The following is a 27747-nucleotide window of genomic DNA, read 5'->3' on the forward strand; positions in this document are numbered from 1 at the left end:
AGCTTTCCCTGTTTCCTTTTGATCGGTCTTTATTCTTCTACCCCGCCTCAGTGCTGAGTCTGCAGTCACATCCCAGGCATGTCGCTCGGGGCCCCCAAAACGTGGGCTCAATGTTTTCCTGGGAAGATTTTAAATATTGAAAATGACACGTGGATCTACATGTTCAGATTATATAGGATACGAGTAGGGATAACAGGGCCAGAGATTTAGCCCAGTGGTTCCGCCTCCTGCCTTGCAAGCACAAGGTCCTGAGTTCGATCCCTGATACCAAAGAAAAAAAAAAGGAAAGAATTGGAATAGAGATAATAATGTGAGCATACAAATTACAAAATAACAGGAGAATGGGGGAAATAGGCGAAGAATGTGAACAAGTAATTCTCAGAAGATGAATTACAAATGAGTGGAAAATGCCCAAACTTATTCTTAGGAAGACACAGAAATGAAATGCCACTGCTTCCCCTCTGATATCTAGTATTTATTTTTTAAACTGCTTTATTGGAGTGGAAGTGATATCCAGTATTTAAGGACATACTTAAGGTACAGTGGACGAATTTGGACATGTGCATTCCCTCATGAAACCTGTGCTACCATCAAAGCTGTCTCAGGACTTTCCTTGTGTCTCTTGGCTTTAGGGATGTTCCTTTCAGGTGCAAGAAAACAATGCAAGATCTATGTACCCTCTCAATGAATTTTTCAGTGCATAATATAATATTATTGATTCCAAGTCATTGTATGTAAAATGACTGGTAATAGCAAATGTTGAAGAGGTGGGGAATGTAAGCGATGTTCTACACAGTGAGTGTGTAAATTAGCACTCTTTGAAGGTTGAGAGCACCCATGAAAACCCAAAGCAGCAGGGTGTGGTGGCACATGCATAAACTTCCGTCACTCTGGGAACCTGATGCAGAAGAAATGCAAGTTTGAGACCATTCTGGGGAACACAGTGGCTTAATGAGGCCCGGTCTCAAAATAAAATAATGCCTGGGGATGTAGCTCAGTGAGAAGGTCCTGGATTTGATCCTCTCTTCCACAATAACAACAACAATCATAAACCAAAATATACACTGCCTACGGCATACAAATATTTCTAAAATTCTCTCTCCTTGATAAATACATACATATTTGCAAAAGTCATTTTGTGGATGTTCATGACTGGCCTGACATAAGAATAGCTTGAGTTATGACTGGAATTTTAGTTTTAACTTATGACCAAAGTCTTGAGTTATGACCCAAATGGTGGCCACTTTTGATTCCAGATGGTCTCAGATACAGATTTAACCCTTAAAGAGTTCTGGAAGGAACATGACAGCGTCCTTTCCCGTGTGGGGTTCACTGAGAAATCCTGGGCCAGGGTCTTTCTAAGGACATTGAGATCTGCCTGTGTACACTTTGAGAGCTGTGTAGAGGAGCCTGAGCCTTCAGTTGACCAACTTGAGTTACAACCAGCCCTTGAGAACAAACTGAGTTTGTAAGTCAAAGGTCCATTATATTTAAACATTGTTTGGATAGAGGAATACGAGAAATAATAAAAACACCATCAATAGAGGAAATGTAAAAAAAAAGTGTGTTTACAATTGAATACATTTGGTGATTAAAAATGCATTCTGTGTCGACATATATAGACACAATGCACATGCTTTTAATTGAAATAAGGGAATTCAGAGTGTTACTGCAATATAATACAATTACATGAAAACATACATAGTGCTATATTTTCTAAAATTGTTGTGCAATATTTGGAATATACAGAAGATACTGTACTGATCGCCTAACTGAATTCTCAGGATTTTCCGTGGATGCGTATATTTCCGCATGAAGATGTAAGAGCACATGGGAACTCCATACTGACCTCATGGCAGCCGTTAACTTTGGGAGGCAGGGAGAGCCTAACCTGGGTGTGGCACTCAACAGGACATTAGCTACATCTGCAGGGACCCATTTTTGGGAAAAGAATGCATTCTCGTATCACTTGTGTGATCAGCACACGAAGTAAAGTAGGCTTTTGCTGTTCACTGTGATAGGTCCATTTTGATGGCTTTGTCACATTGGTTCTGCTGAAGAGACATCAGGACATTGGTGATCTCTATGTCAGTCAGAAAGTCTGCATCTCTTCCCTTCTGTCTGCCCTGAGCTCAAGACTGGGCAGGGCAGGGACCCCCAGCCTCCATTTCTCAGTCCCCAACTCTGCCCCCTCAGAGTCCAGCAAACAGTTATGTGGCATTGAGCTTGGGGCTGTCATGGTCTTTCCTCATAGACCATTCGGAGTTTTTACAACAAATAGACTCCTTCTCTCTGTAGTGTTTCAGTACTCACTTTTTTGCACATCAAGAGTAGTTTATGAACACGTCTTATGTCACTGGGATTTCTTCCAAAGCCTCAGGGTTACATTCTATGCCTGTACTGAATTTATTTAACCAAGCAAATTATTTAACTGACTCTTTCTTGACCTACACTGGAGTTGTTTTCAGTAATTGACTTTTATGATCAACCTTTAATAAAATATGCTTAAGAATAATTTGGACAGTCACCCGTAGTTATTTTCTTTAGAAAGATGCTATAGAGTATTTTAATCCATACACCAAAAAGACAGAAATGAGAGAGAGAGAGAGAGAGGAGAGAGAGAGAGAGAGAGAGAGAGAGAGAGAGAGAGAGAGAGAGAGAGAGAGAGAGAACAAGGAAGAAGAGGAAAGAGGAAGAGGAGAGGGAGAGAGGAAAAGCAGGAGGGAGGAGAAGAAGGAGATGGGAGTAAGGCTTGCCCTTGCCATGGCCAAAGCAGCTGGCTGCAGCCTGGGTGTGTAACAGCTCACACACACCCTGCAGCCTCGGTGCCCCAGTGCTCAGCTGGTGATGAAGCCCCTCAAGTGAGATGCGTGGATGCTAAGTGTGGATGACAGCATGGCGGTTAGAGACAGTGAAGGTCCCTAAATGAAGAGCTCTGTGCTGTGGACCCGGAGGGGCTGTACCTCTTAGTGAGGTGAGCTCACCTGGCCTCCCTGCAGGGTGGGCAGTGATTGTGGAGAGAGGAGATGGAAGAGCAGAGTAGCGGCAGGAAGACCAGCAAGTAGTGCAGCACCAACCTGACGCGTGCTTTCTGACCAGACTGGACAGTGAGGTCATCAGATGGTGCGTTGCTGGCTCCTGTCCTCTGCCTTGCCTGGCAGGGGCCGCATGGCTGGGCCACTTTGCATGGGAAAGTTGTGGGAGGGTTATTTCTCCACCAGGAGCTACTAACCCAGAACAAAAATAGTTTAAGGAAAGGTAACTCAATCCCCCTTCATGTCTTATAAAACATAAAACTTCAAATTCACTGCCTTTCTTTAAAATAATTTTTAGAAAATATTTCAAACATTTGCAAAGATATGAGAATAATATAATGAATGCTTCTATACTTTCCACCAAGCTTTAAGAAATCTTAGAATTTTACCCTACTTGCATTACACACACACACACACACACACACACGCACACTCACAGATGTTTACTGCATTCCTTCTACCTTAGAAGCACCTTGACCATATTTTTACTTTTTCACTTGATGTCTATACATCCATAAATAATTTATAGAATTATTTTTATAAGTTAAAAAACTTCATATATTGCTATTATGTTTTGGGTGTTCTGCAACTTGTTCGTTCATTCATTGCTGTGATTTTAAGCACCTCTGTTTGTACACAGAACTCCAGGCCATTTGTGACCATGTTGCATTGCATTGTGCACAAATGCCACAGTGTAGTGATGCATTTCCCCTTATCAGCAGGCGGATCCCAATTTCCAGGTGCTGTAAGCATGCGACAGTAGACATTCTTACTCACATTCGAGTTTCTCTTGGGTGTGTGATTCGGTGGAAGCGCTAGGTGGGCATGACCCTCCTCAATTTTATTAGTTAACACCTCATTATTTCCTTCAAAGGGGTTGTATCCATTCACACTCCTGCTGACTGTGTGTTAGGCCTACCCATTGTTCCAAACCCTGGCTAACCGTGGGCATCATCAAAATTTATCGTTTTCACTAATTTAGCAGGGGTGTAATGGTTGTTGATGTTGCTCTCTGCTGCTTCTCCTTGATGAATTTTGAGAAGGATCTCTACATGTGTCTTGCCATTTGGGTGTCATCTTTCATCAGCTTTTTGAGTTTACCAAAAATTCAAAGCTCAACATGTACTTTGGCCAAAGACTATGAATAATGGGCTTGAACCCAGCCTTCCAGGACCGAGTGAAGCCTGAAGGATGTTTGGAACTTGAGCACCAGAGAAACGGCCTAAACAGGAACGCATACCAGCCAGACAGTCGGCTTTCTGGAGAGACAGGCGATTTCAACACCTACATATTTATGACCCAAGAAAAGGCTTTAAAAAGATGGTAATTTTTAGAGGGTTGGCGAGTTTTCAGAATGTAGGAAGAGGAAATACAAGAGCTTAAAAGGATAAGATCTGTTCATTTCTAAGCCAGAAAGGTGGGCTTTGTCACAACCACCTGGCTCCTCCTGCTGGAATCAGGACATAGAGAGGAAATCTATAATTTGTTTATCATAGTGGGAAATTTGTTTTAAAGTTCAGCAGTTTTCCTGTGTTCATCACATGGGTTTCCTTCTCCCCAGCATTCTTAGAAAGATACTTGTTTATACAAGCTCTAGATGATGGCTCTTTGTGTTTGTAAACCACTTCTTTGACTTCCTCCCACTTCCTTGGACAAGGGATGTGCTTTTTATTCCCTTTGACATCTGAGTCACAGATGCAGAGGGGATGAGATACTAGGTCTTAGGATCAGTGGGTGCTGAAATCAGAGTTCAGATCTGGCTGCTGACTGAAATCCTGCTGTCCTTTCATGAGCGTGTTCCTCTCCCTCCAGAGTGTTTGGGCCACGGCTTTGTGCCTGGAGCCAGCGATGCCTGCCCCTTGCACTGCTGATTTCACCGTGCTCCATATGGAGCAGGGGTTTGAACTGGCTTAGGCACGCTGGAGGCAGTGGAATCAGCTTTGGAATGATTTTGACCTTGATTAACCAGGCAGGAATTCCCCAGTGGCTCTGGACACTGCCTTTGAGTCCTCAGGATCTTTGCACCATTTCAAACCAGTGACATCATCAGCATGGGGTTGGAGGAGGGAGGTTCTCTCTCTCTCTCTCTCTCCCTTTCTCTCTCTCTCTCTGTTTTAGGGAGTCTTCTTGTTTTCTATGGCTGATGCTGTTGATGGTAATTATTCTTCAGTTAAAGACAAAAATAGTATAAGTTCTAGGATTTGCTATTTCCCTTTAGCCAGTGCCTTACACTGAACATCTAGCTCCCTTTTACTCATGAGAGTTTCTGCAGCCTTTTCCAAAAGTTTAAAAACCTGTGCTGTTTGGTTCCAGGAGCTCGTGTCAATGCCAAGGACAACATGTGGCTGACCCCGCTGCACCGGGCAGTGGCTTCCAGGAGTGAGGTGAGTGATGACCTTATTTCATGTAACACCTGCTGTCCCAGGGGAAGCCTTCTTTCCAATGGAGGGGGACCCTTGCTAGTGAGGAAGAGGCTTTCAGCCCTAATACAAGAAGGTCACCAAACGAACAGCCGCCTCTATGACACCTCCTGCCTGTCAGACATGGGCCAGGGGAGTTGTGGTGGAAGGGTCCAAGCTGGACAGCATGGTCTTTGACTTCAGTCCCCTCTCAGGCTGCAGGGGGAGGAGGACAGGAAGCAGATTAGTGCAATATCAGAACGGACTCAGAGGAGGAAGCAACTCCGAGCATGGAGGCAGTCCTCTAAGAAAAGATGTCTTTTGATATGGTTCTTAAAGGATGAGTGGGAATGTCACAAGCTAGAAAAGGAGAAAGGGCCGAGGCATGGAAGTTAACGATGGTGGCTCAGGTAGACATAACGGGAACACGGTGGTGCGAGGTAAGTCAGACAGTTGGGCTGGGCCAGGTGGCAGAGAGCCGTGGGGAACAGTCACAGCAGGGGAGTGACTCACTCAGAAAAGCAATTCAGAAAACACAGTGTGGTTGCAGGATGGAAATGAGCAGAAGAGAAGAGTTTCAGGCAGGGATTCCAGTTCAAGGCCAAAGAGACCCAAGAACATGGAGCCGAGGCATGGCAAGGAGTCAGTGATTTGAGAGATAATTAGTTGTAAACCTGACAGGATGGGAATGAAGTGAAAGAAAAGCCAGTGGGTGGGGGCCGGGGATTTAGCTCAGTGGTTCTGTTGCCTGCCTCGCAAGTGCAAAGACCTGAGTTTGATCCTCGGTACCAAAAAAAAAAAAAAAAAAAAAGAAAGAAAAGCCAGTGAGTAAATGGTGATGTCATAAACTATATTAGTCAGCTTTCTCATTACTGAGACACAATACTTGACACCTAAAACTTAAAGAAGGAGAGGTTTAATTTGGCTCATGATTTCAGGGGATTCAGTCCATGGTTGGCTGGCTCTAAGGCAGGAACATCATGGTGGAAGGAAGTGGTAAAATAAAGATGTTTAGTTCATGGTGGCAAGGAAGCAAAGCTAGGGAATAGCACCAGAAAGGAAGGGACGAGGGACCAGAAATAGTATCGAAAGCTACACATCCATGACCTAGAAGTGTGCTTTACTAATCTCCTGCATGGCTTCCAAACCAATCAAGTTGATAACAGTTAAACTTAACCAGTGCATAGACTGAGAAGACCCAGAGCAGGTGAGCCAGGGTCTGGGAAGCTAGTTAGTTCTTTTCAGTGCACTGAGTGTGGGAAACATGTCCCTGGAATATAAGCTCCATGGAGACAGGGATCTGTGTTTTGTTCCTTGATGTACCCCACTCATGGTACATTGCAGAAATAGAGTGACCTGATAGTCAAGAAAAAACCCAAGGTGACTGCTGGAAATTCAGGTGAAGATGCCTCATAGACTAGATTATTTGTGTAGTTCAGAGGCAGGGTGCATGGTCTGGTTCAGGGGGATGGAGGGACAAGAAGAAGAGACCCCTGTGGGGTCAGAGGAGATGCCCACCATGCAGATACAGGATTCTCAGCTCGGAGGCCTTCGAGGGCGAGTTTGCCCCCATGAAGCTCTGCCTTTGGAGGAGGGGATGTCCTCTGGGCGCGCCTGGAGCAGGAAAACAAATACACTGAAGTTGTAGGTGTTACTGGTGAGCATGGATGCTAGCGTCCCTTTTGGGAGCTACTTGGAAATTTCTAAGTATCCTTAGTAGATAGTGGCTCACCTTCCTTGCTCAGCTGCATGACTTGAGAGCTTTCAAAAAGAGGTCTGTTGTGTGTCCTTCTGGTTGGTCCACATAGAATAAGGGAGGTAAATGAGTCTGAATTGCCTTGCTTGGATGGTGGAGGATTCGGCATCTTCGTGTGGGCCCACATTGCATTTCTGTGTTGGCTGGGAAAGCTCGGGCAGTGGGCTGCTTGAGTTGGGACCACTTCATGAGATCAGCTCATCATAGGGGACTATTTCCTGGTCTAAATTTTAAGACCCCTTGATCATTGGTAAATTTCTTTTCAGTATCTAAATATTTGGGGAGTGGCTTGTTTCCTTTTAACAAGGTTGTTTTAGTTTAAAAAGTTACTGTGCTTGCTGATGGGGCTACAAAGAGAAATAAGGTCTGTGGTTTCACCCTCAGGATGTAGTCAGTCAAGAGGGACACAACGGACCATTCCAGTAAGTAAAGGTCACATTGGTGCCCTTCCCAAGTGATCTACACCTTTCTTAGCTCCAGCTGCAAAAGCTTCAGTCCTCAGTGCAGCTGTTTCCACCACCCATCAGCCCACTTTCTTGATCTTTAGTGGTTTGAACCCAGTCACCTCAACAATGGGATGACCGTCCTGTCTGGGAAGAGGGTTTGCTGCTTCTCCGGGTCACAGCTCCCTCTGAAGCCTTTCCAGGGAAATAGCTCTGCAGGTGCCTGTCAGGAAGGATTTCAGGGTGTTTGCAAACAAGCCCTGATTGTAAATAATCACAATCACATATAAGCTCTGAAGGAGAGTGTCTCCGTGTTCATACCTGTCCCAGCAAGCTGAAAAGCTCCTTAGGAAAACAGGGTTTCTGTGTCTGTTGCTAGAGCTGCCCCGCGGTGAACACCTGGACTCCATGCCCATCCCGGGGCTGGAGGAGGAGGACACCCCCCCCCCCAGCCCCCATCCAGACTTCCGTGTCCTTCTGAATTTGGTCCTCATGCCACTGTTCTATGTCTTCCCTAACTCATAGTTGGGAGAAAGGGAAGGAAGCTTGAGGGGAGAGGGCCGAGGAGGTTTGGGTTGGTGTTTGGCATTTTGCTGTTAGCCTTGGACGAAGAGAACACCTAGTTTCAGCATGGCAGCTGCACCTGTCTGTGCTCGGGTCCACATGTGTATTCAAAGTCATGTCTTCATCGGAAAGGTTCTGAACTGTGCTGCCCTCACAGGCTCCTTGCCTTGAGCAATTGCCAGGGCTGTGAAGAAGCAAAGAACATCTTAAAATACTAGGGAGCGTATTTTCAATGCCTCCTATCACAGACGGGCAAATCTGGGCTGCCAGGAGAATAATCCAGTGTTGTTCTGAACGATTCCTCTTGTTTCTCCTGCTTAGCTTATTCCTGTTGCTTCTTCACTTCTCTTTCTTGGAAAAAAAGCAGCTGTAGGGAAAGGAACTAAATGAATGTAAACCTAGAGAGCCCAACACATGCTTCTGGAAGCTGAGCACATGTTCATTGAATCCCCTGGGTGGAGTGGGACTGGGAGGGCCTACAAAGTCTGGCTCTGAGGACGTGGGGTTTGGGGCACAGCTGTACCTGGCCTTTCATACAGGGCCTTTCCCCTGGGAAGAGATGTAACTCCGAAGTAGCTCTGAGAGTAGCTGAACTTTCCACCTCTGTTCTAGAAACTTTTGGTTAGGAAAGCTAAAAATGGTTGCATGTATCTTTGGGGTGTAGGACGAGGACATCGTGTCCGTGTAAGAACACAGCCAGGAGCAGTTATGGAGCAGTGTTGTGTACCAGGTAGTGGGCTATGGACAGATGCCCTGTGCAGTATTCCATTTTAATCTCAAGCCGCCCTCTGCGATTGCACTATTGGTAACACTAATTTAGGAAGCAGGGTCTCAGAGAAGTAAGGAGCCGAGATGTCTCAGCCAGTGAGCAGAGTGTCCTGGAACCTACTTGGGTACGTCTGCCCTGGTTCCCTTGTCCTTTGAGTGACTGTCAGCCAATACAATGCATCTATTTTTGGCTTCTGTGCAAACAGAATTCCAAGCTGAAATAAAGATCATTCCCAGAACTGAGCGGGACAAGTGTTCTACTTCATAGCTTAAAATTTTTAAACTCATGTTTTTCTCCTTCCTCTAAAAAACATTGTCATTGCTATGAGCTAACTGCTAGTAGATAGGAGAATTGGAGACATTATCTAGAAGATTAGAATGTCGTTGACTTCTTTAAATTACCTTTGTCATTATGGAAAGATCTTGGCATCTACAGCATAGGCCTTACCTGGGACAGGAAGAGAGTAGGCCTTCTATAATTTATTAGAAGTAATTAGCAGTACTCAGGCTCAGTGTGTATGAGTCGCCTTGGCCCAGAAACCTGCATTTTAAAAGCAAGATTCTGCTGCCTGTGGTCTACATACCACACTTGGAAACCTGGGGCTGAAGATTGGGAAGACTTCAGGTCTGCTTCTCCTAACGTTTAAAGTCAGTGCTTTGAGAATAGTTCCCTTAAAATCCTCTCCTGTCCCAGGTCTCCAGTGGGCCACCTTTGTACTACTAGTTCTTAAAATAATTGTGCTCTACAATAATTACAGTAATTGAGTGAGTTTAGTTTGATGGTGGGTACTTCTAGAGGAATAATCCTATTCACTGACCATATTGGTTGAGCACCAATTTATACAGTTCTTATAGGATGAATATGAAATTCCTATAATCAATATGGATAAAAGCCTCATGTGATATAGTAACACAATAAAAACCTTCAGAGCTTGAGTGCAGCCTCAGGGACACTTCTTTGATTTTAAAAAAATCATTAATTTCCTAAATAGTCATAAAATTATTCCCATGTAAAACTAACTTCGAAAGAGGAATGCAGTTTTTAAAAATGGAAGTTGTCTTTTTATCAAAACTTTGGCATGGCCTAAATACTGTATTAAATTTCTATTACATGTATTACATCAGTTTGGCAGACCAAACCTTCCGAGTTTCTAAATGTAAATGACTGAGAAGATCTAACCACTGAATGCATTTGTGCTGGGAGGCTCGGGTGAGACTATCCACAGGGCAGGCTGGGTCAGCAGGCTGATCCCTCGGGCCACCTCCATCCCCATGCTCTCTACGTCTGTACATCCAGTTCCACAGTCATTTTAAACAACTGCATCTTCATTCTTCAAAACGCGAATCTTTGGAAGTTAAGTAAGAACTTCTTCACGTGCTGAATGCTCCTTGGTAGAGTTCTTTCTCATTAGGAACAGGAAAACTGTGCAACTTGCTACACAAACAGAGAAATACAAGCACGAATGGGAAAGTGGAAACATTTTCAAAAGCTGAGAAATAAAATTGGTGGCTCTGCTCGGCCCCCTTGAGCTGTAGCAGCATGTCGGTGGGGAAGGTGGATGTGGTGCCTTTGCTGTCCCTTGGGAAGTGCCTGAAGTTCAAACGAGACGAGAAACCCTGCACACTTCTTTTATCCACCCCACGACGATGAATGTGGACCTTTTCCTTTACTGATGTTTTAGGTGCAACCCAGACCTTGGTCCCATCAAGTTGCTTCTCCACAGGTTCAATTATCTGTGCGTTCCACGCCCTGTCTTGTGCAGGGTCTAATATTCTGAGCTGTCAGAGAATTTTTGGAGACTTGGTTGCTGGTTGCCTGGCCCTATAAGCCTGCTTTCCTTGAGTTCCGCTTGTGCCCGCCTTTCTTTCCCTCTGCGTCTCGGCGTGCAGGGCCCTCATCTTTCCTCCTCTCTCTCTGTGCTCACCCCTTCCTGCCAGCCATGTTCCACCTGCCGCTAACCCATCATGCAGTGCAGTGCAGCTCTGCACCCTGTCCCAAGGTCCCTACTGACCTTCAGCCCACGTGGTGGCCCTGCCTCTGACAGCATCTGCCCTCCTTAGATGGTGAATTGGCTTGAAGTAGTATTTTGCAGATCAATGATAAAATTCTATTTTAAACAAATTTGATAATTTCCAATTTGCAGTGAAAGCGGGACCAGACCAGAGGTCAGCAGAGGTTTTCTGTCAGAGGCCAGATAGCAAATATTTCAGGCCTTGCAAGTTTCCTGTGGCCCTGTGGTGGGGGTGTGCCCCAACAACGCTTTGCTCACAGAACAGACTCCAGCTTACCAGTGGTTACAGTGGTTTGGAGGTATTGGTTGTTAAAGAATACAGATTCCCCTCCCAAGTTTGAACCTATTTATTTATGTGTAAACTATAACTGGCACGTAAATATATGCTATCTTTGCTTAGCATGTTGGTCTGTGTGAATTGCAGATCATTCCTATGCATTCATTTAAAAGTAGGGCAAGGAAAGTACCAATTTCTCATGAATTTGTTGATCTTGTCTCCAAATAACATAAACTTATGGAATGATCTTGTATATTTCGTTTTGTTAGTCTATCATGAACTTGCATAATATTTATTACAAAGCAAGAATATACACAAGTAAGGAAAACAGCACACAAGGTAAAGTATCCAAGTGAGAGCACGCACTGTCATTTTTCTGGGCGTGTGTGAAAAGGATACTGTTCCAGGTCTCATAGTATTATTTTGAGAGTTGTCAGCATCATTTTGGATGATATGTCTCCCAATTTTTTTGGCATGTGTTCTCAAAACATGCATCTCATCTATGCGTGGATTATGTGTATGAACTGGCTCACATGTCCAGGCACCCTACACTCAGGGGGAGGCTTTTCACTTATCATCGTCTACCACAAGCGTGTAACTAATAGTCTTCTGAAGATCTTCTGTGCTTTGGCCAAGTTCTAGTCAGCTCTGAATAAATTGTCCCTGCTTTCACTCTGTAATGCTGATGATGGCAAGCTGCCGTGGGAGTAGCAAGAGCTTTGGCTCTGTGGCTTCCACCAGGTTTATGCCTGCACTCTTGTTGTCTTCCATGTGTGGGTTCCTCCATGGGTCTTGTCCGTTTTAGGGTCCCTTTAGTGTAGAGGGATATAACGGAAGCTGTAGCCCACTTAGCCGGCCATCACTGAGCTTCTCAGTGCACTCGGAGTGGGTGGGCGGAGGGGCTGCCCCTCAGAGTTGTGGGGGGCCCACTTTACTAAGGGCACCTCCACAACGCTGAGTGAGGAAGGTCTTCTGTCTGCAGAGGTCACAGAGCCAACCCAGAAGATAAGTCCCAGCTCCAACTCTCTCCTTTTCAAAGAAAATAAATACAAATGGAGATGCCAGTATTTTCTTCCCACATTGCAATGGAAAGCCTCTGCATCTATTTAGTTTATTTACACTTCACAACTTATGAGATCAAAGTTGATAAAAATATTCTTATTCTAATCTTAATCTTATGTCATGACATATTTAATCTCATGATTTAGCCTTTCTTCTATTTTTGTTCACTCAGGTAGGTTTCAGGCGAGAGCCTGGCTAATGCTTCTTTCAATGGTGCATGGTTCTAGCAGAGCTGTGCGCAGAGTCAGTGAGCATTTGTGATGTGTGTGCACATATTTCACTCAAAAATGGGCTCAGGGAGTATTCAGCAGTATTTTATCGTCATTCTTTGAGAGGATAAGTGGGATCTTCTCCCTTTTTGCAGTCTTAAATTACTTGCGTGGACCCTGTCAGTCAGCCTTTTATTTGCAGCATCTCAGTGGAGCACTCTTAATTGTCTGATGTTTATTTAAACTGTGTCGTCTTGGTTGCACAGTGGCTTTCCTTTTGCCCTCTTCTGCTGTCCAGGCTAGCCATTCACCTCAATGTATCGCTGCTACTGGTTCAACATTCCCTGTGTCTCATCATTCATTTCCCTGATTTTGCTGAGCTTGAGTCATCTTCCTGGGGCACTTGTATATACCTGTATGGTAAAGCAGACTGGACTGTCCAGTCCTGCGGGGATGGAGGTGGCGGAGGTCAAATTCTTGGTCCACAAAGGATGGCAAGAACCTGGTCCTGACGCCTTCATTGGTTGTTGATGCCATGTTGACAGAGTGGCCGGGTAGAAGCACCAAGAAGTCTTGTGCACAGACAGAAGCAACCGAATCAGTGCCCACCTCAAGAGGAGCTGTCACTCCTCCACTGAGCACAGGGGTGCTCTCCAGGGGTCCTTTACAGCCCCATGAGGGGACCAGACATTGACTTCCCTAGCCTCCCCAGTTGATCCCCCTGAACAGTCAGGGATGAGAGGTATAGGTGAAGAGGCTGCTGAGCTGATTAGGTCAACAGAAGAAAACTCAAAAGCAAGGAGCTCAGTAAAGGAGAGGGAGTCGACAGTGGCAGAGGAACCCAGCCATTATAACACAGGAAAGGTTGAGGAGAACGGAACAGTCTCATAGCTTCAAGCTGGGGTAGGACCAGACGTGTTCTTTTCCTCAACAGCATATTGATCACACAAGACTGAGAGTTAAGAGGTTGGCAGACAGAACTAAAGGTTTATACATCCATCCAAGAGGCCTCTCAGCGTGGGGAGTCGGGCAGCACATGGACAGATGCTGCTGGGCCTACGGCAGCTTGCCTAGGGCGCTCAGCTGCTGGTGCTCTCCTCTGCTCACAGTGCCCTCTAGCTTGCCTGAAGACGTACACTGGATTGTAGAGATGAGATGCTGCCTTGGGCTGCACCCCTCATTGATTTGTCTGGGGCCAGCCAGGGACAGCAGGGGTCCCCCTTTCTGTGACAGCCCCGTATCCAGCGAGGCATCTTCTGGGTGACTGAGCCTTTGTCAGGGGCCCCGGCCAACCCTGCTTCTGTTGTAGGAAGCAGTGCAAGTGCTGATCAAGCACTCGGCTGACGTCAATGCAAGGGACAAGAACTGGCAGACGCCGCTGCACGTGGCCGCAGCCAACAAGGCCATCAAATGCGCAGAGGTGATCATCCCGCTGCTGAGCAGCGTCAACGTCTCCGACCGCGGGGGGCGCACGGCGCTGCACCACGCGGCCCTGAATGGCCATGTGGAGGTGGGTGTTCTCGTCCAGACCCAGCCCAAAGGGAGCCTGAACTCACTGCTGAGACTTAGGGAATATGAGGCCACTATGAGGTATGATCGAACATACAGTGAATACTTAATTTTTAAAAAATATTAATACAATAAAAGACACATTGCCATGAATCCCCCTCAAAATCCTCCCCCTCTCTTCAAACGCACTTGTCCCGTGGTCCTCACCACTTCCTGCAGCAGCTCTGGAGCCCTCTCTCCAGAGTGTCTTGAGTTGCATTCTCCTGGCTGCCACGATGTCTGAATCGATTCAAACCGTTTCCCTTTCATGGTCATTTTGACTTTAGGGAACAGCCAGAAGTCACACAGTGCCATACCTGGTGAATATGGTGGGCGAGGACACACTGTCATGTTTCACAGCCTGGCTATTTGTTGGCTGGCCCTCGGCAGCAGCAGTCACTGTATTTTTGATCACACCTCAAAAAGACACTCAGGAACTCAGACTTCCAGAGCTGCTGCAGGCAGTGGCAAGGATGATGGGATCGCTGTGCTGAAATATTCAATGAACAGTTCACCGTATATTTCGATCCCCTATTTCCTCTGTATATTTAGAGCCATAATGAATTTTAAGAGTAAGGTGTCCCTTCAGTCTTTTCCTGCTGCAGGTTTGCTGTCATCTCCTTCTGACTGTTAGAACTCCAGGTCTCTGACTGGCTCCAGGCAGTGGGGAGCCCTCGCCCTTACTGGGCGTCCCCTTGACCTCTCTTTTGGTTGTCTTTCAGATGGTCAATCTACTCTTAGCCAAAGGCGCGAACATCAACGCATTTGACAAGAAGGACCGGCGTGCGCTGCACTGGGCAGTGTACATAGGTAAGGATGCTGCAGCCAGAGTTGGCAAGCCCGTGTGGGTTTTTTCTCGGGCAAGCCTGACGTGGAGCCTGAGTTCCAGGGGGAATGAGATGTGAGTTGCACAGGGCGCTCCAGCCAGGCTGCTGCTTTGTAGAGGTTCATTTACCCTGGGTGGAGGGAGGTGAGAGGAGAGGTCAGTACAAACCAACTGGCAAAGGAGAACCCTCACAGTGCTGACTCTCAGCAGAGGGGGCTGCAGGGCTGAGCTCCTTCCGTGGTGTTTCTCACGGGACAGTGTCCTGCCTTTAGCAGAGAAGGCAGCCCCATCAGCGCTGGGTATAAGCATCTGAATGCGGGAGACTGTCCTGGTGGGTTCTGGGAGATGTGCACAATGGGGCAGACGGTAACAACAGAGGTCGTGTTTGGTACCATAGACGGATTCTGCAGCACACTCAGGGAGAACAGACCATAAAACAGAATGAATAGCATGGCTTTCCTTTTAGTAGGGGAAAAAAGTCTATAGAATAAAAACAAATCTGAAGCCAGGAGTAGTGGTGCATACCTGTAATCCTAGCACTCTTGGAGGCTGAGGCAGGAAAGTCTAAGTTTGAACCCAACCTGGCAATTCAGTGACTTAGCAACACCCTGTCTCAAAATAAAAAATTAAAAATAAAAAGGGCTGGAGATGTACTCAGTGTGAAGGCCCTGGTTCAATCCCCGGTACTGCAAAAACAAGTAAATAAGCAAATAAATCTGGAAAATATTATGTGCAGAAATATTAACTGCTTATCTGTAGGAACTGGTGCTTTTGGTTTCCTTTTAACACCTTCGTGCCTTACTAAGTCCTTTTTAACAACCATACATGCTCCTGTCATCTTAAAAGTTAACATTAATGTACGAAGAAAAACAACAGGTTAGTGGGCCAGGAATTTAGCTCAGTGGTTCTGCCACCTGCCTCGCAAGTGCAAGGTCCCAAGTTTGAACTCTGGTAGCCCCCCAAAAAAGTTAAAAACCAGCAGGTTAGGCCAGGATGAAATGAATTTTGTGGCTACTCATGGGGCTGAATGATCCCTCGGGCTCAAAAGCCCAAGAATCTTAGAACTTTGCAAGCATTAGAATTTAAAAGCCATGTGGTGTGGATTTTCCGGCTGGCTGAGGTAGATTCAGATGTTGGCACGGGTCCTGCAGGGTGGAGGACAGGAGCTAGGGGAGGTTTGCCAGGTGAGAGACATTTAGACAGAACATACACTCAACAAGAGTGGGGTGGGCACGGGGAATCGGGCCTTCACGTTCATCCTTCGCTGACATATACTGAAAACATCTGGGAAAATGGCTTTAAAGAATTAACATCACTATTACGTGTGCCACCAGCTTACACATTGGAAAAAATATAAAACCAGGACCAGTAGCTTTAGATAGCATCACTAGTAATAAAATGCTTTTCTGTGGACAAGTTTTGGGAGAAAAAGTCAAATTTTAATAAAACAAGTCAATACCAAACTGGTTTTTTCTCTGACACATACACATGTGCACACACATGCACACATTTTAGGTCCTGGAGTTGAGAATTGTCTTCTGCCCTTCATTTTACCATCTTTGGAGCAATGATGATGAAGCTTCAAAAAATTTTCAATTATGAGTGAAAAGCAGATTCATTTATCATTCTGTATTTAGTGCGCTGAGGAACAGAGTAAAATATCCTAGGAAAAATTGCTCACAAGAGCTGCAGGGAGGAAGATTTTCTTTTTAGCACAATTAATAAGAATACTTTTATGTTGGGTTAAAAATCAACTCAACAAGTAGAAGCAGGAAATAAATGCATGAAAAATGTTCAACATCACTCGTCATTCGAGAGATGCAAATGAAAACAATGCTGAGATTCCATCTCACTCCAGAAAGAATGGCTGCTATCATGAAATCAACCAAAAACAAATGCTGGTGGGGCTGTGGGGAAGAGGAACACTGCTCCACTGATGGTGGGAGTGTAGACTGGTGCAACCACTGTGGAAATCAGTGTGGAGATTCTTCGAAAAAACAGAACTAGAGGTCCCATTTTACCCAGCTATTCCCATGTTGCATATGTTCCCAAAAGAATTAAAAGCATCATACCACAGCATTGTGCACCCATGTTTATAGTGGCACAGTTTGCAGCAGCTAACTCTTGGAAATAGCCCAATTTCTCATAAACTGGTGAGTGGATAAAGAAGATATGGTTTTTTAAAATATAAAATGGAGTACTACTCAGCCATAAAGAAAGATGAACTAGAGACATTTATAGCTAAATGGATGCACCTTGAGTCCATAGTCTTAAGTAAAATAAATAGGACACACATGTTTAAATTGAACTGAACTGTTTCTCTTGTGTGAGAAACTGAAAGTGTAAATGAGGACCAAAATGTCTAACAGATACTGTGGAATAGGGAAAGGGGCTGGGGAACTAGGGAGGGGGGCTGGGGAAAGGAAAGAAGGGAAAGAAAAAAAATATGAGAAAAGAAGGAAGAAAACAGAAGCAAAGCTTTTGTAAATAGGAGGGGTGGGGGGGTTGAAGGGAAGGAAGGGGAATGGGAAAAAGTAAGAACCAAGATACATCATGTACAGGCACAAATTCCCAGTGATGAGTGAAATGTACCAATGAATTTAGTGAAAATAAATCAACTCAACATTAGCAATGTCCTATGATTTAACAATCACCTGGGCCCGTTCTGATTGACTGATTTTTTTCTTCTATCAGTTTTTCCATCCCAAATCTCTCCTGTTAAGACTTTTCAGGGAGGAATGGCATTATTTGCAGAGCATTGATTTCACTTTAACACACCTTACAAGGCGGCGTTTCCAGCACACTGTCAGGACTTGCAGACACGGTGGCAACCTCCTTCCACTACAGCTCCCTCCAGTCTTGCGTGAGGCGTGTCCTTCGTCTTCCTGCAGCATTTAATACTGCCCAGCACATAGTAGGTCTTCAGTACATATTTGTTGAATATTTGTCATGGGGCAGCTTTTTGTAAAGATAGCTGAGCAGATAGGTGACACTGAAAAGCTCACAGCGATGGTCGAGGTGAAATGAGCTGTCACTCTGCCCGGAAATGTTCACGGTGCTTTCTACCTCTGTCTGTCAAGGCCACCTGGACGTCGTGGTCCTGCTCATTAACCATGGCGCAGAAGTGACCTGCAAGGACAAGAAGGGTTACACCCCACTGCATGCTGCGGCCTCCAACGGGCAGATCAACGTCGTCAAACATCTCCTGAATCTCGGGGTGGAGGTGAGTGGCAGTTAATGTACCCTGCGTGGCCTGAGGGTTGGGGTTTGCTGCTCTCTGAAATTAAGTCCCACATTTTAGTGCAAAGGGGAGCACTTATTTCCTAGCATCCTTTCTTTCTGAATTAAGCTGGGCACCTCATAAAAGACAGTGGGGTTTGGACTCATGGAAAACCAGAAGCAGACCAACTTTCCATGTCAACACAGATAGAGAACACAAACATGTATCCTCGGAAAGACATATTAACAGTCGGTCTTAAAGACTGGCTGGGGTTCCTGGTCCTCGTTCTTCAGACAGCACCCTTTTTGCAGCTTGCAGCAGAACGACTGTTGGGTGTCGGGAGAAGCAGCTGAGGTCTCCGGCTTTGGGCTAGAAGAGCTGTCTGCCCGTCGCCCTTCAGCTAGCGCGGCAGGAGTGGTGTTGTGCTCTGGGGAATGGAAAACCAAATTGCCACACTGAGACCGGCGGGCAACGCCTGCACCTAGACAGCCCCAGGAAAGCCACAGGGAGCCAGGGACTAAACCCTGCCCAGAAAGGGGCCACTCTGAAACCGGAAGGCAGCCTGATGCAAGGCCGAGGGCTCCGAGCGTGACGTGTGTGGGCTCCACAGCTGGCCCTGAGCCACCCTGCCCTCCTCTCCATGGGCACCGTGCCCTGGCCCTTGTGCTGGGCCACCTGCCCGCCCCGAGCCACTTCTCTTCTGGCAATTTGAAAGCAGCTTTGCCTTTCACCCTTCATCCTTCCCCGGCCAGAATGAAGCTTTTACGGTCCAGAATCTCTTACTCTTCCTGGGTCAGTTCTCATCGCGTTCACTTCCTGCTGATCTCTACCTCGGTGAGAAGCATGCCCAGAATGGCCTGCGGGCTGAGTGTGTGAGCTTGAAAACTCATGCCGGAGGGCAGTGGTTCCTTTCTGCAGCCGCAGCTGTTGGGCTTCTGTGGTGGTGGAGCACACTGGCTCCGGTGATCTCATGGGCCCCTGGCGGCCTCCCTTGCAGATTGACGAAATCAACATCTACGGGAACACGGCCCTGCACATCGCCTGCTACAACGGCCAGGATGCCGTGGTGAGCGAGCTGATCGATTACGGTGCCAACGTGAACCAGCCCAACCACAGCGGCTTCACCCCTCTGCACTTCGCCGCCGCCTCCACCCACGGCGCCCTGTGCCTGGAGCTGTTGGTGAACAACGGGGCGGACGTTAACATCCAGGTACGGCTCAGTGGCTCCGAGTCCGTGCTGAGCCACCTGTGTGCTGGGACTTACCTCTTGTGTCCGCAGGCCGTGCCCCTGCGCCCTGGCCCACACCTGCAGGGGCACGGGGTCCAGCGGGGTGCTCGGTAGCTTAAGGGGGAATCCAGGGACAAACACTGTGTCTCACGTGTGTGGACTCTGCCCAGTGTCTCACGCAGAGGTCAGCATGGAGCTCATAGGGAGGGCTGAGCTTTTGAGAATCCAAAGGAAGGGAGGCTCTAAGCAGCCCACACGCCTTCCTAAAGCAACCACACCTAGGCCTGGCCCCAAGCATCATTGCTTTTCTTCTCTTCTTTCTTTCTTTTCCTTTTCTTTTCTGATTTGAGCAGTACTGGGGGTTGAACCCAGGCCTTTGCACTGCGCTATAGCCCTAGCCCTTTTTATTTTGTTTGTTTATTTATTTTTTATTTTGAGACAAGGTCTCGGTAAATTGCTAAGTTGCCCAGGCTGGGCTCGAACTTCCAGCCCTCCTGCCTTGGCCTCCTGACCACAGCTTTATTAGTCAGATCTAGTAAGGCAACCTAGTGCCCTGCTTGGCACTGGAGGAGTATTCCAAGACAAGATGTGATCTCTTCCCTCGAGGAATCTGCAGTATACAAAGGAGACAGCATGCGCTCAGACAGTCACCAGGCAGGAGAGACTCGATGTGTGCCGCGAGAGTAATAAGGGGCTGCAGAGTAGGAGGAGTGAGTGCTCTTGTCTGGGGACACGGAGAGGTTGCTTTTCAGCTGAGAGACGATCAGCTGAGAGGAGAAGGCACAGAGATCATTGGAGAGAGGGCGTGGCAGGAGCCCAGGCAGCAGGCACTGGGGGCACAGGCTGTGGGTGCACCTCACTCAGGCCCCCGCTGTTGGGGCTTGGGCAGGGGGCCCTTCTGAGTCCTCAGCTTCCTGCCCTTCTCCCAAGCACAGCAGGAATCCTAGTGCAAGTGCTGGGACGTGCTGTCTCCAGTGGCACAAGGGTCCTTCTCAAGAAGATCACATCAGGCTTCTCTACTCACTGCTAAAGCTTTTTACGTTTTGTATCATACTTACTAATCTTGGGGAAATATGGGCAGATGGTCCGAGCAGCCATTTATTGTGATTGAATAGAAATTGGATAAAAGAAAAGAGCCAGAAAGAAGCCGAAATGTGAGAGGACTGAGGAAGAGGATTTGTTCACTGGGCAGCTGGGGAGCGGACAGGGCTGTGAGGTCAGCCTGAGCCTCAGAGGCAGGGAGCTGCCGCAGAGCCACAGGCAGGAGACAGAATGGGAAGAGAGCATGTACAACTGCATGAAGACTGCCATTTCTATGGCAGAACAAAACAACAGAAAGGGAGGAAACCCACACACACTCAAACAAAATTGAAGGGATCAACTCAGGAACAGTTTTCCACGATATACATGATAAGAAAAAAGTTAGTATGAAGAGCTCTTACAGACAGACCGACAGGAAAAAGTCTGAAAAACCGCTAGAGAGTTTGGGGAAGGCAGCTCACCAGAAAGAGAATATAATATCCCTTAAGCACGTGAAAGATTTTAGTAAGTCAGTCCCCAATTTAGGAACATTCGAGTTGGGAACTTTCATAGGCGTGCTGTGTCAGACTCACTGTCAGCTTATGAACTGATCTGATTTACGAACAATTCTCCCGGAATGGAACTAGTTCGTAAGTCAGGGACTTGCTGTAATTAATAACATTCACTATCATTAGTAATTAGAAAAGCGCATACTAGTACAGAAATACAGATTTTCCTTTGAAAATTGACTTTTATCAAAGACAATATAATACCAGTTTTATCACAGATAAATACGATCCCATTTTTTAATTTTAAAAAGTTACATGTGTATATACATAGAAAAACTATCAGGAGTATAGACTAACACACTAGCATCAGCTATCACTGCAGAAAGACAAAATTATGATTTTTGGATTTTAGTTTTTTCCATTTTAAAAAAACCTTCTGATTATGATCCATCATAATGTGTTATTTTTATATCCAAAAGTAATAGTTTCTAAAAAATATTCAGTACTGTACAGTGAGCACATGTTATTTTTATATCCAGTGCATTGGCATGTGTTCTTCTTGTACTCAAAAAAGCCAAAACGTAAAACAGCATCTATTTTCTATTGCAGGCATAGTGGCCCTAGAGGGCTGACAGGGTAATTGAGGGCCAGTAAAACTGACCTAGACAGCAGGGAAGGGGCATGAGGAACAGGGACTGGGAGGAGCCAGCTGAAGAGAGGCCCTGCGGAAAGAAAATCAGCGGACTTGCAGGCAAGTGGAGAGGCGGGGTGAAGAGTGACATGAGGATGGGAGAGGCCACGCAGCCCGGGCTTCGCTCGTCAGGCGGTCAGGACTCCAGTCCTGGCCTTCACTGTGAATCACTGTTAATCATGAGCAACCTCCCATGGGCCTCAGTGTGCTTGTCTGTAAAATTAGGAAGTAATGACACCTTCCTCAGAGAACCCTGTGAGGACTACATGGAATTATCGCACTTACTTAAATCACCCAACAGTGGCTGACGCCTGCCGAGCACTTGATGAGTGATCATCCCTAACATTCATCAAGGTGCAGTGGGTGGTTGGGCGTGGTGCCACACACCTCTAGTCCCAGCACTCAGAGGCTGAGGCAGGATTGCTGGAAGTTCAAGGCCAGCCTGGGCCACATAGTGAGCTCAAGGTCAGCCTGAACTATATAGCGACACCCTGTCTCAAAAAAAAAAAAAAAAAAGATGGAATCAGGAGGAAGAGTAGGCTTAGGAGGTACCCCATGAGTTTAATCCTTAGGGACCTTTGGCACAGCCAGGCAGCAGTGGGAGATGTGACACTGTAGCATAGAAGAGCTGCAGGGGTGAAAGAAAAGACATTTGCCTCATTCACACTAGGCGGGAAGAGCATCACCCAAGGAGAGAGCACATGACCGTGTAGGCAGGGGAGGGGAGAGGGCCCCAGGAGCTCCCTGCTCTTAGGGTTAGAGGAGAAAGAGCTGGACCATGGGATGGAACAGGCAGAGTGCGAGAAGGTCAGAGAGGAAGCGAAGGGTGGGAGGTATCACCGTGGAGGTGGCAGGCAGGCAGGGTCAGAAAAGTAGGATAAATGGAGAGTTCAGGGTTCCACATCATCTAGGTCCCAAGAAGAGGAAAGAGGAAGGCCTTGGGACATGAAGAGACCAAGGAGCTGTAGCTGAGGGTGGGAAGTAGTCTGTGTGGTTGGAGTCACAGGGACGGGGGAGGGGAGGCCGCAGTCATCAGTGACTCCACGTGTTGGACATCTGTCCTGCTGTCCTGCTGTGGGACGGGCAGCCTGTGGATGCCTCGAAGGAAGGGACATTATCGAAGTTGAAGAGAGTAGCTCGCTCCAACATCTCTGCTTAATTAACTCACTTCCTCTGCAAAGGCCCTCCCTAATGCTCTCAGGGTGCCTTGAGCTTGACGCTAGAAGGCCACTTTCTGCCCCCAGTGACCTGCTGCTTCTGGTTAACTGGCCAGGGTCAGTTCAGAATGGAGAAGAGACTCAACCATGCACATTGATTTATGGCAGCCTTCTCTTCTTTCCCACAAAATGGACTTGAAATGCGTATTTACTTGATTTTAATATTCAGTTTTCCCCCTGTGCTGCCAATCACAAATAGAACTCAAGCAGTGCAACTTTGAAGCCTAGGATTGAATCAGTGTGAGATGTAATCAGTGCAGGGGAGATGTCTGAGTCCAGTGTGCCCGTCTTCCTCCCTCTGTCTTCCTGCGCTGGTTGCTAATTCCCTCCAATCCTCCTCAGTGATTCCAGATGCACCCTGGATGCATGGACCATCTCCTGTCTGACTCTGGAGGGAGCTTTCTAATTAAAGTTCTTATCTCTCAGCACCACCACACTGCTCCGTGGATTTTGAAAATGTCTGTAGAGGCAAGACAATTGATGTTTGTTTAAGAGTCCCCGTAGTTTGAGCAAAATAGTGCATTGAAATGCAGCCAGTATCCACCCACGTGTTCGCTTTGTTTCCCTCTATTCTTACAAAACACTCCAGGGTGCCTTCAGGAACAGTAACCGGGTAGGTGGAAGGAAGAGGAGACAAGTGCTGTGGATGCTACAGATTGCTCAGATTGGCCACAGCCCTGTCTTTGACTTGCAGCATTAGTTTAATTGTGATAAAATAATAGAAACATAGCCCTTGATCAAAGAAACCATTGCAGGTTCATTTGAATTACAAACCTCATTGCGGTCTCCGTGACCTCTCAAGGCTGTTTTTGCGAGTTTGGCAGGGATTAGAGTGCTGGGTGAGGGGTAGCCTTGGGAAGTGCTGTGGCCTGGTCACCTGCCTCCTGGTCACGAACATGTAGCCTGCCTGTGATCTCAATTCTTTTCTGTCAAACGCTAGGAACTGAAGCCTATTACATGTCTGCTGAAGTGGGCTGCTCCCCTTCCTTCTCCATACCAGGGCCAGACTACAGAGTGGGTTGTGTTGCCCAGGTGAAGGGACAGACTGGAAGAGGCGAGAGTAAGCAGTGATGGGCACCTGGCAGTCCGGAGAGGATGTCCACCACATGCCATCTTTGGCATTTAGAATTATTAAAAACATGTGGCTGTTTCAAACCAGTGTGTAGACGGCGCTTGCTATTTATGTGCCTCCCTCACGTTCTCCAGCTTTGGCATCGTCCCTGGAAACTTGCCATGCAGAGTGACTTCAGGGCCTGCCACAACATCATGCTTCCGAGCCCCAGAGTAACAGCGTCCAGCTTTAGAGGAGGTTGGTGGGATGCTGGAGGATGAGGAAAGAAGGCACTGGGAATCAAAGCAAAGAGTGGATGGATCTCTGAGGAAATAGTACTCAAGAACATTGAAAGACTCCATTTGGTTCAAGGATAAATTTTTCTTATATAGTGTTGAGCTCTGCCCTGAAAAAATATTAATATTGTCATAAAACTTTCTCAATTTTCATTTGTTTTTCTTTATGATGTAGGGTTTGACCATACCCAAATCAACGAAAGAGCTTCTTACTTAAGTAAATTCTCAAAATAAAATTTTCAAAGTCTGAAATCAGATGGGAAAGCATATCTAGGAAATTGGAGGGAGACTGCAAATTAGGAAACATTTTTGTAAAAAACAAGGCCTTGAACAAATGGGAGACTCACTGAAGTTCTAGGGACAGCAGCACCAGCCACATGCCCTGCCTGAAAAATCTCTCAGGCGATAATGAAACTCAGCAGGACCCCTGGTCTCAGTCCAAATATGCTGCGCTCCAGCTTTTAAAGGTTGAAGAAATAGTATTATCTTTTTGAACTTCATTGATTTTCAACAGATTTTTGAAATAACAAGCTCCTTCTTTCCCCCAAATGGCTGCCCTGGTATTCTCAATACTTCCTGTTCCCATCTCCCCGCCTCTGCCCCGTGTGGAGCCTTATGAGAAAAAGGTCTGACATGGCCTAGAGCAGCGATGGAGAACCTTTTAGAGATGAGTGCCCAAACTGCAGCCCTGAACCCCCTTATTTATCTATCACGAAGTACCAACACTGCTATTAAACCTGAATACTGAGGCTTTAGTTTAGAAAAAACAACTCTACATTAACATCTTTTGGCTTAAAAGAAAAACACACTACCAGAGCTTTCAATGATACAAACAGCTTTTCACTGAAAGGTAAAAGTTTGCATTTGGGGTGCTGGGGTGACTTGTCTCGTGTGGCGACACAGAGGGCTCTGTATGGCCGCTGAGGCACAGTGCCGTAGGTTTGCCACCACTGGCCTGGGTTCAATAATAGATGAGCCCAGGCAAAGGTTTAGGAATAGTCTGAGCAGCCATCACCCCAACCTTAGAACCAGACTTTGCATTTTACCAACCTTGGACATCTCTGTTTATTTGTCCCTTGACTAGTATTACAGACTCTTCCACGGATAAGGGCATGTTGTTTACTGTTCCCAAAGTGGGGCCAGCTTTGCAGACTACACTCTTCAAGAAAAAAAGGTTACTTCTGCTTTGACTCTGCCTGCAGTTTGGAGAGCTACCAAGTCAGTAGCTTTTCTCCTTGGTAAAAGCTTTTAAGCTCTTTTCCAGGCATGGCAAAGTGCTTGGTTAAATATTTATGAAGATATTTTCTAAACACTGAAGTATTTATAGCTTTATATTTATTTAATTAAATGATAATTACATTTTCATATTAAATTTAAGAGAAAATACTGGAGCAGAATTTAAAGAAATAGCTCCACCTAGGGACAAGTGAATGTCGACTGTGAAATTTCTGTCCTCTCCTTAACCTTAGTGGACTGTCACCCCTTGGTCATTGGAAGAGGGTGTTTTAGATCCTTCTTCCCACACCATTCCCAGGCCCTTTGATCGTTTGAACTGTGTGCAGTGTGACAGCCAGGAGCAAGCTCTGGAGACAGAGCTTCTAGCAGCTTTCATGGTGTGGATTCCAAGTCCTTGTCCTCTTCATGGGTTCTCTTTTCCTCTAAAACTACGATTTCCAGTCAAGCGTTCATGTAGTTCTATCTTCCTTTCTCAATACTTTCTGATGTAGATTATGGTCATATCAAATCTATCCTCTCATTTCTCCCCCCAACCATCTAGGTGAGAATTGTTTTTCAGTTAAGACGCAGTCATCACTCTGATGAACATTTCCCTTGGAACAGACCTTATGCAACTACTTCCTCCTGTCGAAGGAGGAGACTTACTGGTTGTAATGAAAATCGTTCTGTTGGAACTCTGTGAGCTGTTTGCATTCACAGCCTAAATCAGTGGCTCTTACTCTGTCGGGTACTGTGTGGGTTAGAAATGGGCATCCTCTGCCCCACTTCTGGTTCAGCAGGTATAGATCAGAGCTCAGAGCTCCTCTTCGCAGGCCTGGGGGAGTCCAATGTAGGCTGACCTTGGCCCACTCTATGTAAATCTTATTTAAATGATTGTTTTCCAGCATGAAGTTTTAAAAACAAAGTCATTTTAAAGCCCAGGAATTTAGATTTTATTGCCAAAAAACCATTCATTTTGGAATCCTCACATTTTAACATTAGATAGAGATGTTTATCTTTATGAAACAGAAAAATAGCAGTTACATGAATTTTAAATAATATAATACTTGAATAAAAATACAGATGCTCCTTGACTTCTAGTGGAGCTAGGTTCCCCGATACAGACTTACTGTATGTTGGAAATACACGGAGCTCATGTAAGCTCCTCAACATAAGCCCAGTGACAGAGCATCAGCCGCTTGTCCTCCTGCTCACACGGCTGCCACCCCATCCCAGGAGAATTTCCTACCACATATTGCTAGCCCAGGAAGAGATCCACTTCAGAATCTGAAGTATGGTTTCTACTGAATGTGAGTTGCTTTCCCGCTGCCTTAAAGTCGGAGAACTGTTAAGAGGAACCATTGTAAGTTGGAAACACGTCCTGTTCCTCCTCTCTCCTTGGGATGCTTTTGGTTTACCGTGGCAGCCATATTTCCTTTTGGGCACATTTCCAGAACAAACCTTTATTTTAGGTGTAATTATCAATACATGGATTCTATATGATTTGGATGTTTTGGTTTAATCTATGTTAGGATCACAATTTCTACAATCAATAAGAGCTGCGTACATGCAGCACGCATTTCCGGCTGATCGTGAAAGTGACCATTTCCCCAACACTCTCGGCCCTTCGTCCTCAGGATTCTAATGAATTAAAGGAACCAAGCATTCTCTTTCAGACAGTCAGAAATGTCTTTCTGTGGAACACGAACATAGGGAATGGCGGAGGCTTCCCCGTCAGTTTTGAGAGCTGCAGTGATTTATTGCAGTTTAGTCAACCCCTAAACTGCATGTCAGACAATGCCATGCAAGGTCACACAGCATATGTCTTTTAAAAAACTGAAAAAAAAATCACCTTGCAGAAAACTCCTTTGTCAGCAGGTCACAAAGCCATTTTGGACGAGACTTCCCTTTGCTTCTTTAGGATGCACCATTACACTGTAACGCGGGTGGGGGCTCATAGGTCTTTTTTTCTTTCAAAATTATTTTGGTTTTTGGAATTGTTATTCATACCTTTTTTTTTTTTTTTTTTTAGTACCAATAAAACTTTTTATTCCTTGTATTTTCCTGGGGAAAAGAGAAGGGAAGGGTCAGCACTCGTGTTAGAAAATGATTAGAAAATAGGAAAGGAAGTAAGTGTACAGGGGTACAGCAAAATCAACCATCAAATAGACACCCCGGTGATGGGGTCACCAAAGCCCAAGGGGGCTTGGTCCTGGGAAGTTCAGGAATGGTGTGAAGGATTCAGGGAAAGGACAGGTACATACTTTCTCACCCTCCCTCCTCCATCCCTCTCCATAAATTCAAGATTTCACACAAAGTTTGGTTTCTAGCAGTAAACATGGAGTTACATTCATCTGTCTCCTATTAAACAATCTTGAGGCCACTTTGACATAAGTTTCTT

At 46.0% G+C, this 27747-nt stretch overlaps 1 protein-coding gene across 9 annotated transcripts in view; it reads left to right on the top strand.

The window, feature by feature from the left end:
- Ankrd44 (ankyrin repeat domain 44) overlaps positions 1-27747 on the top strand; it is a 242195-nt gene that overhangs the window by 126571 nt on the left and 87877 nt on the right. For all 9 annotated transcript variants that reach the window (XM_087200340.1, XM_087200341.1, XM_087200344.1 and 6 more), the window contains 5 exons: positions 5349-5419; positions 13835-14035; positions 14796-14883; positions 17980-18122; positions 19117-19329. In XM_087200340.1, the coding sequence (XP_087056466.1) occupies positions 5349-5419; positions 13835-14035; positions 14796-14883; positions 17980-18122; positions 19117-19329 (716 nt within the window). The remainder of the gene's footprint in view (positions 1-5348; positions 5420-13834; positions 14036-14795; positions 14884-17979; positions 18123-19116; positions 19330-27747) is intronic.

The sequence above is a fragment of the Heterocephalus glaber genome, unplaced genomic scaffold (genome assembly GCF_053883595.1).
Source record: "Heterocephalus glaber isolate CG9 unplaced genomic scaffold, H.glaber_assembly_v1.0 deba00001743, whole genome shotgun sequence".
Lineage (NCBI taxonomy): Eukaryota > Metazoa > Chordata > Mammalia > Rodentia > Bathyergidae > Heterocephalus > Heterocephalus glaber.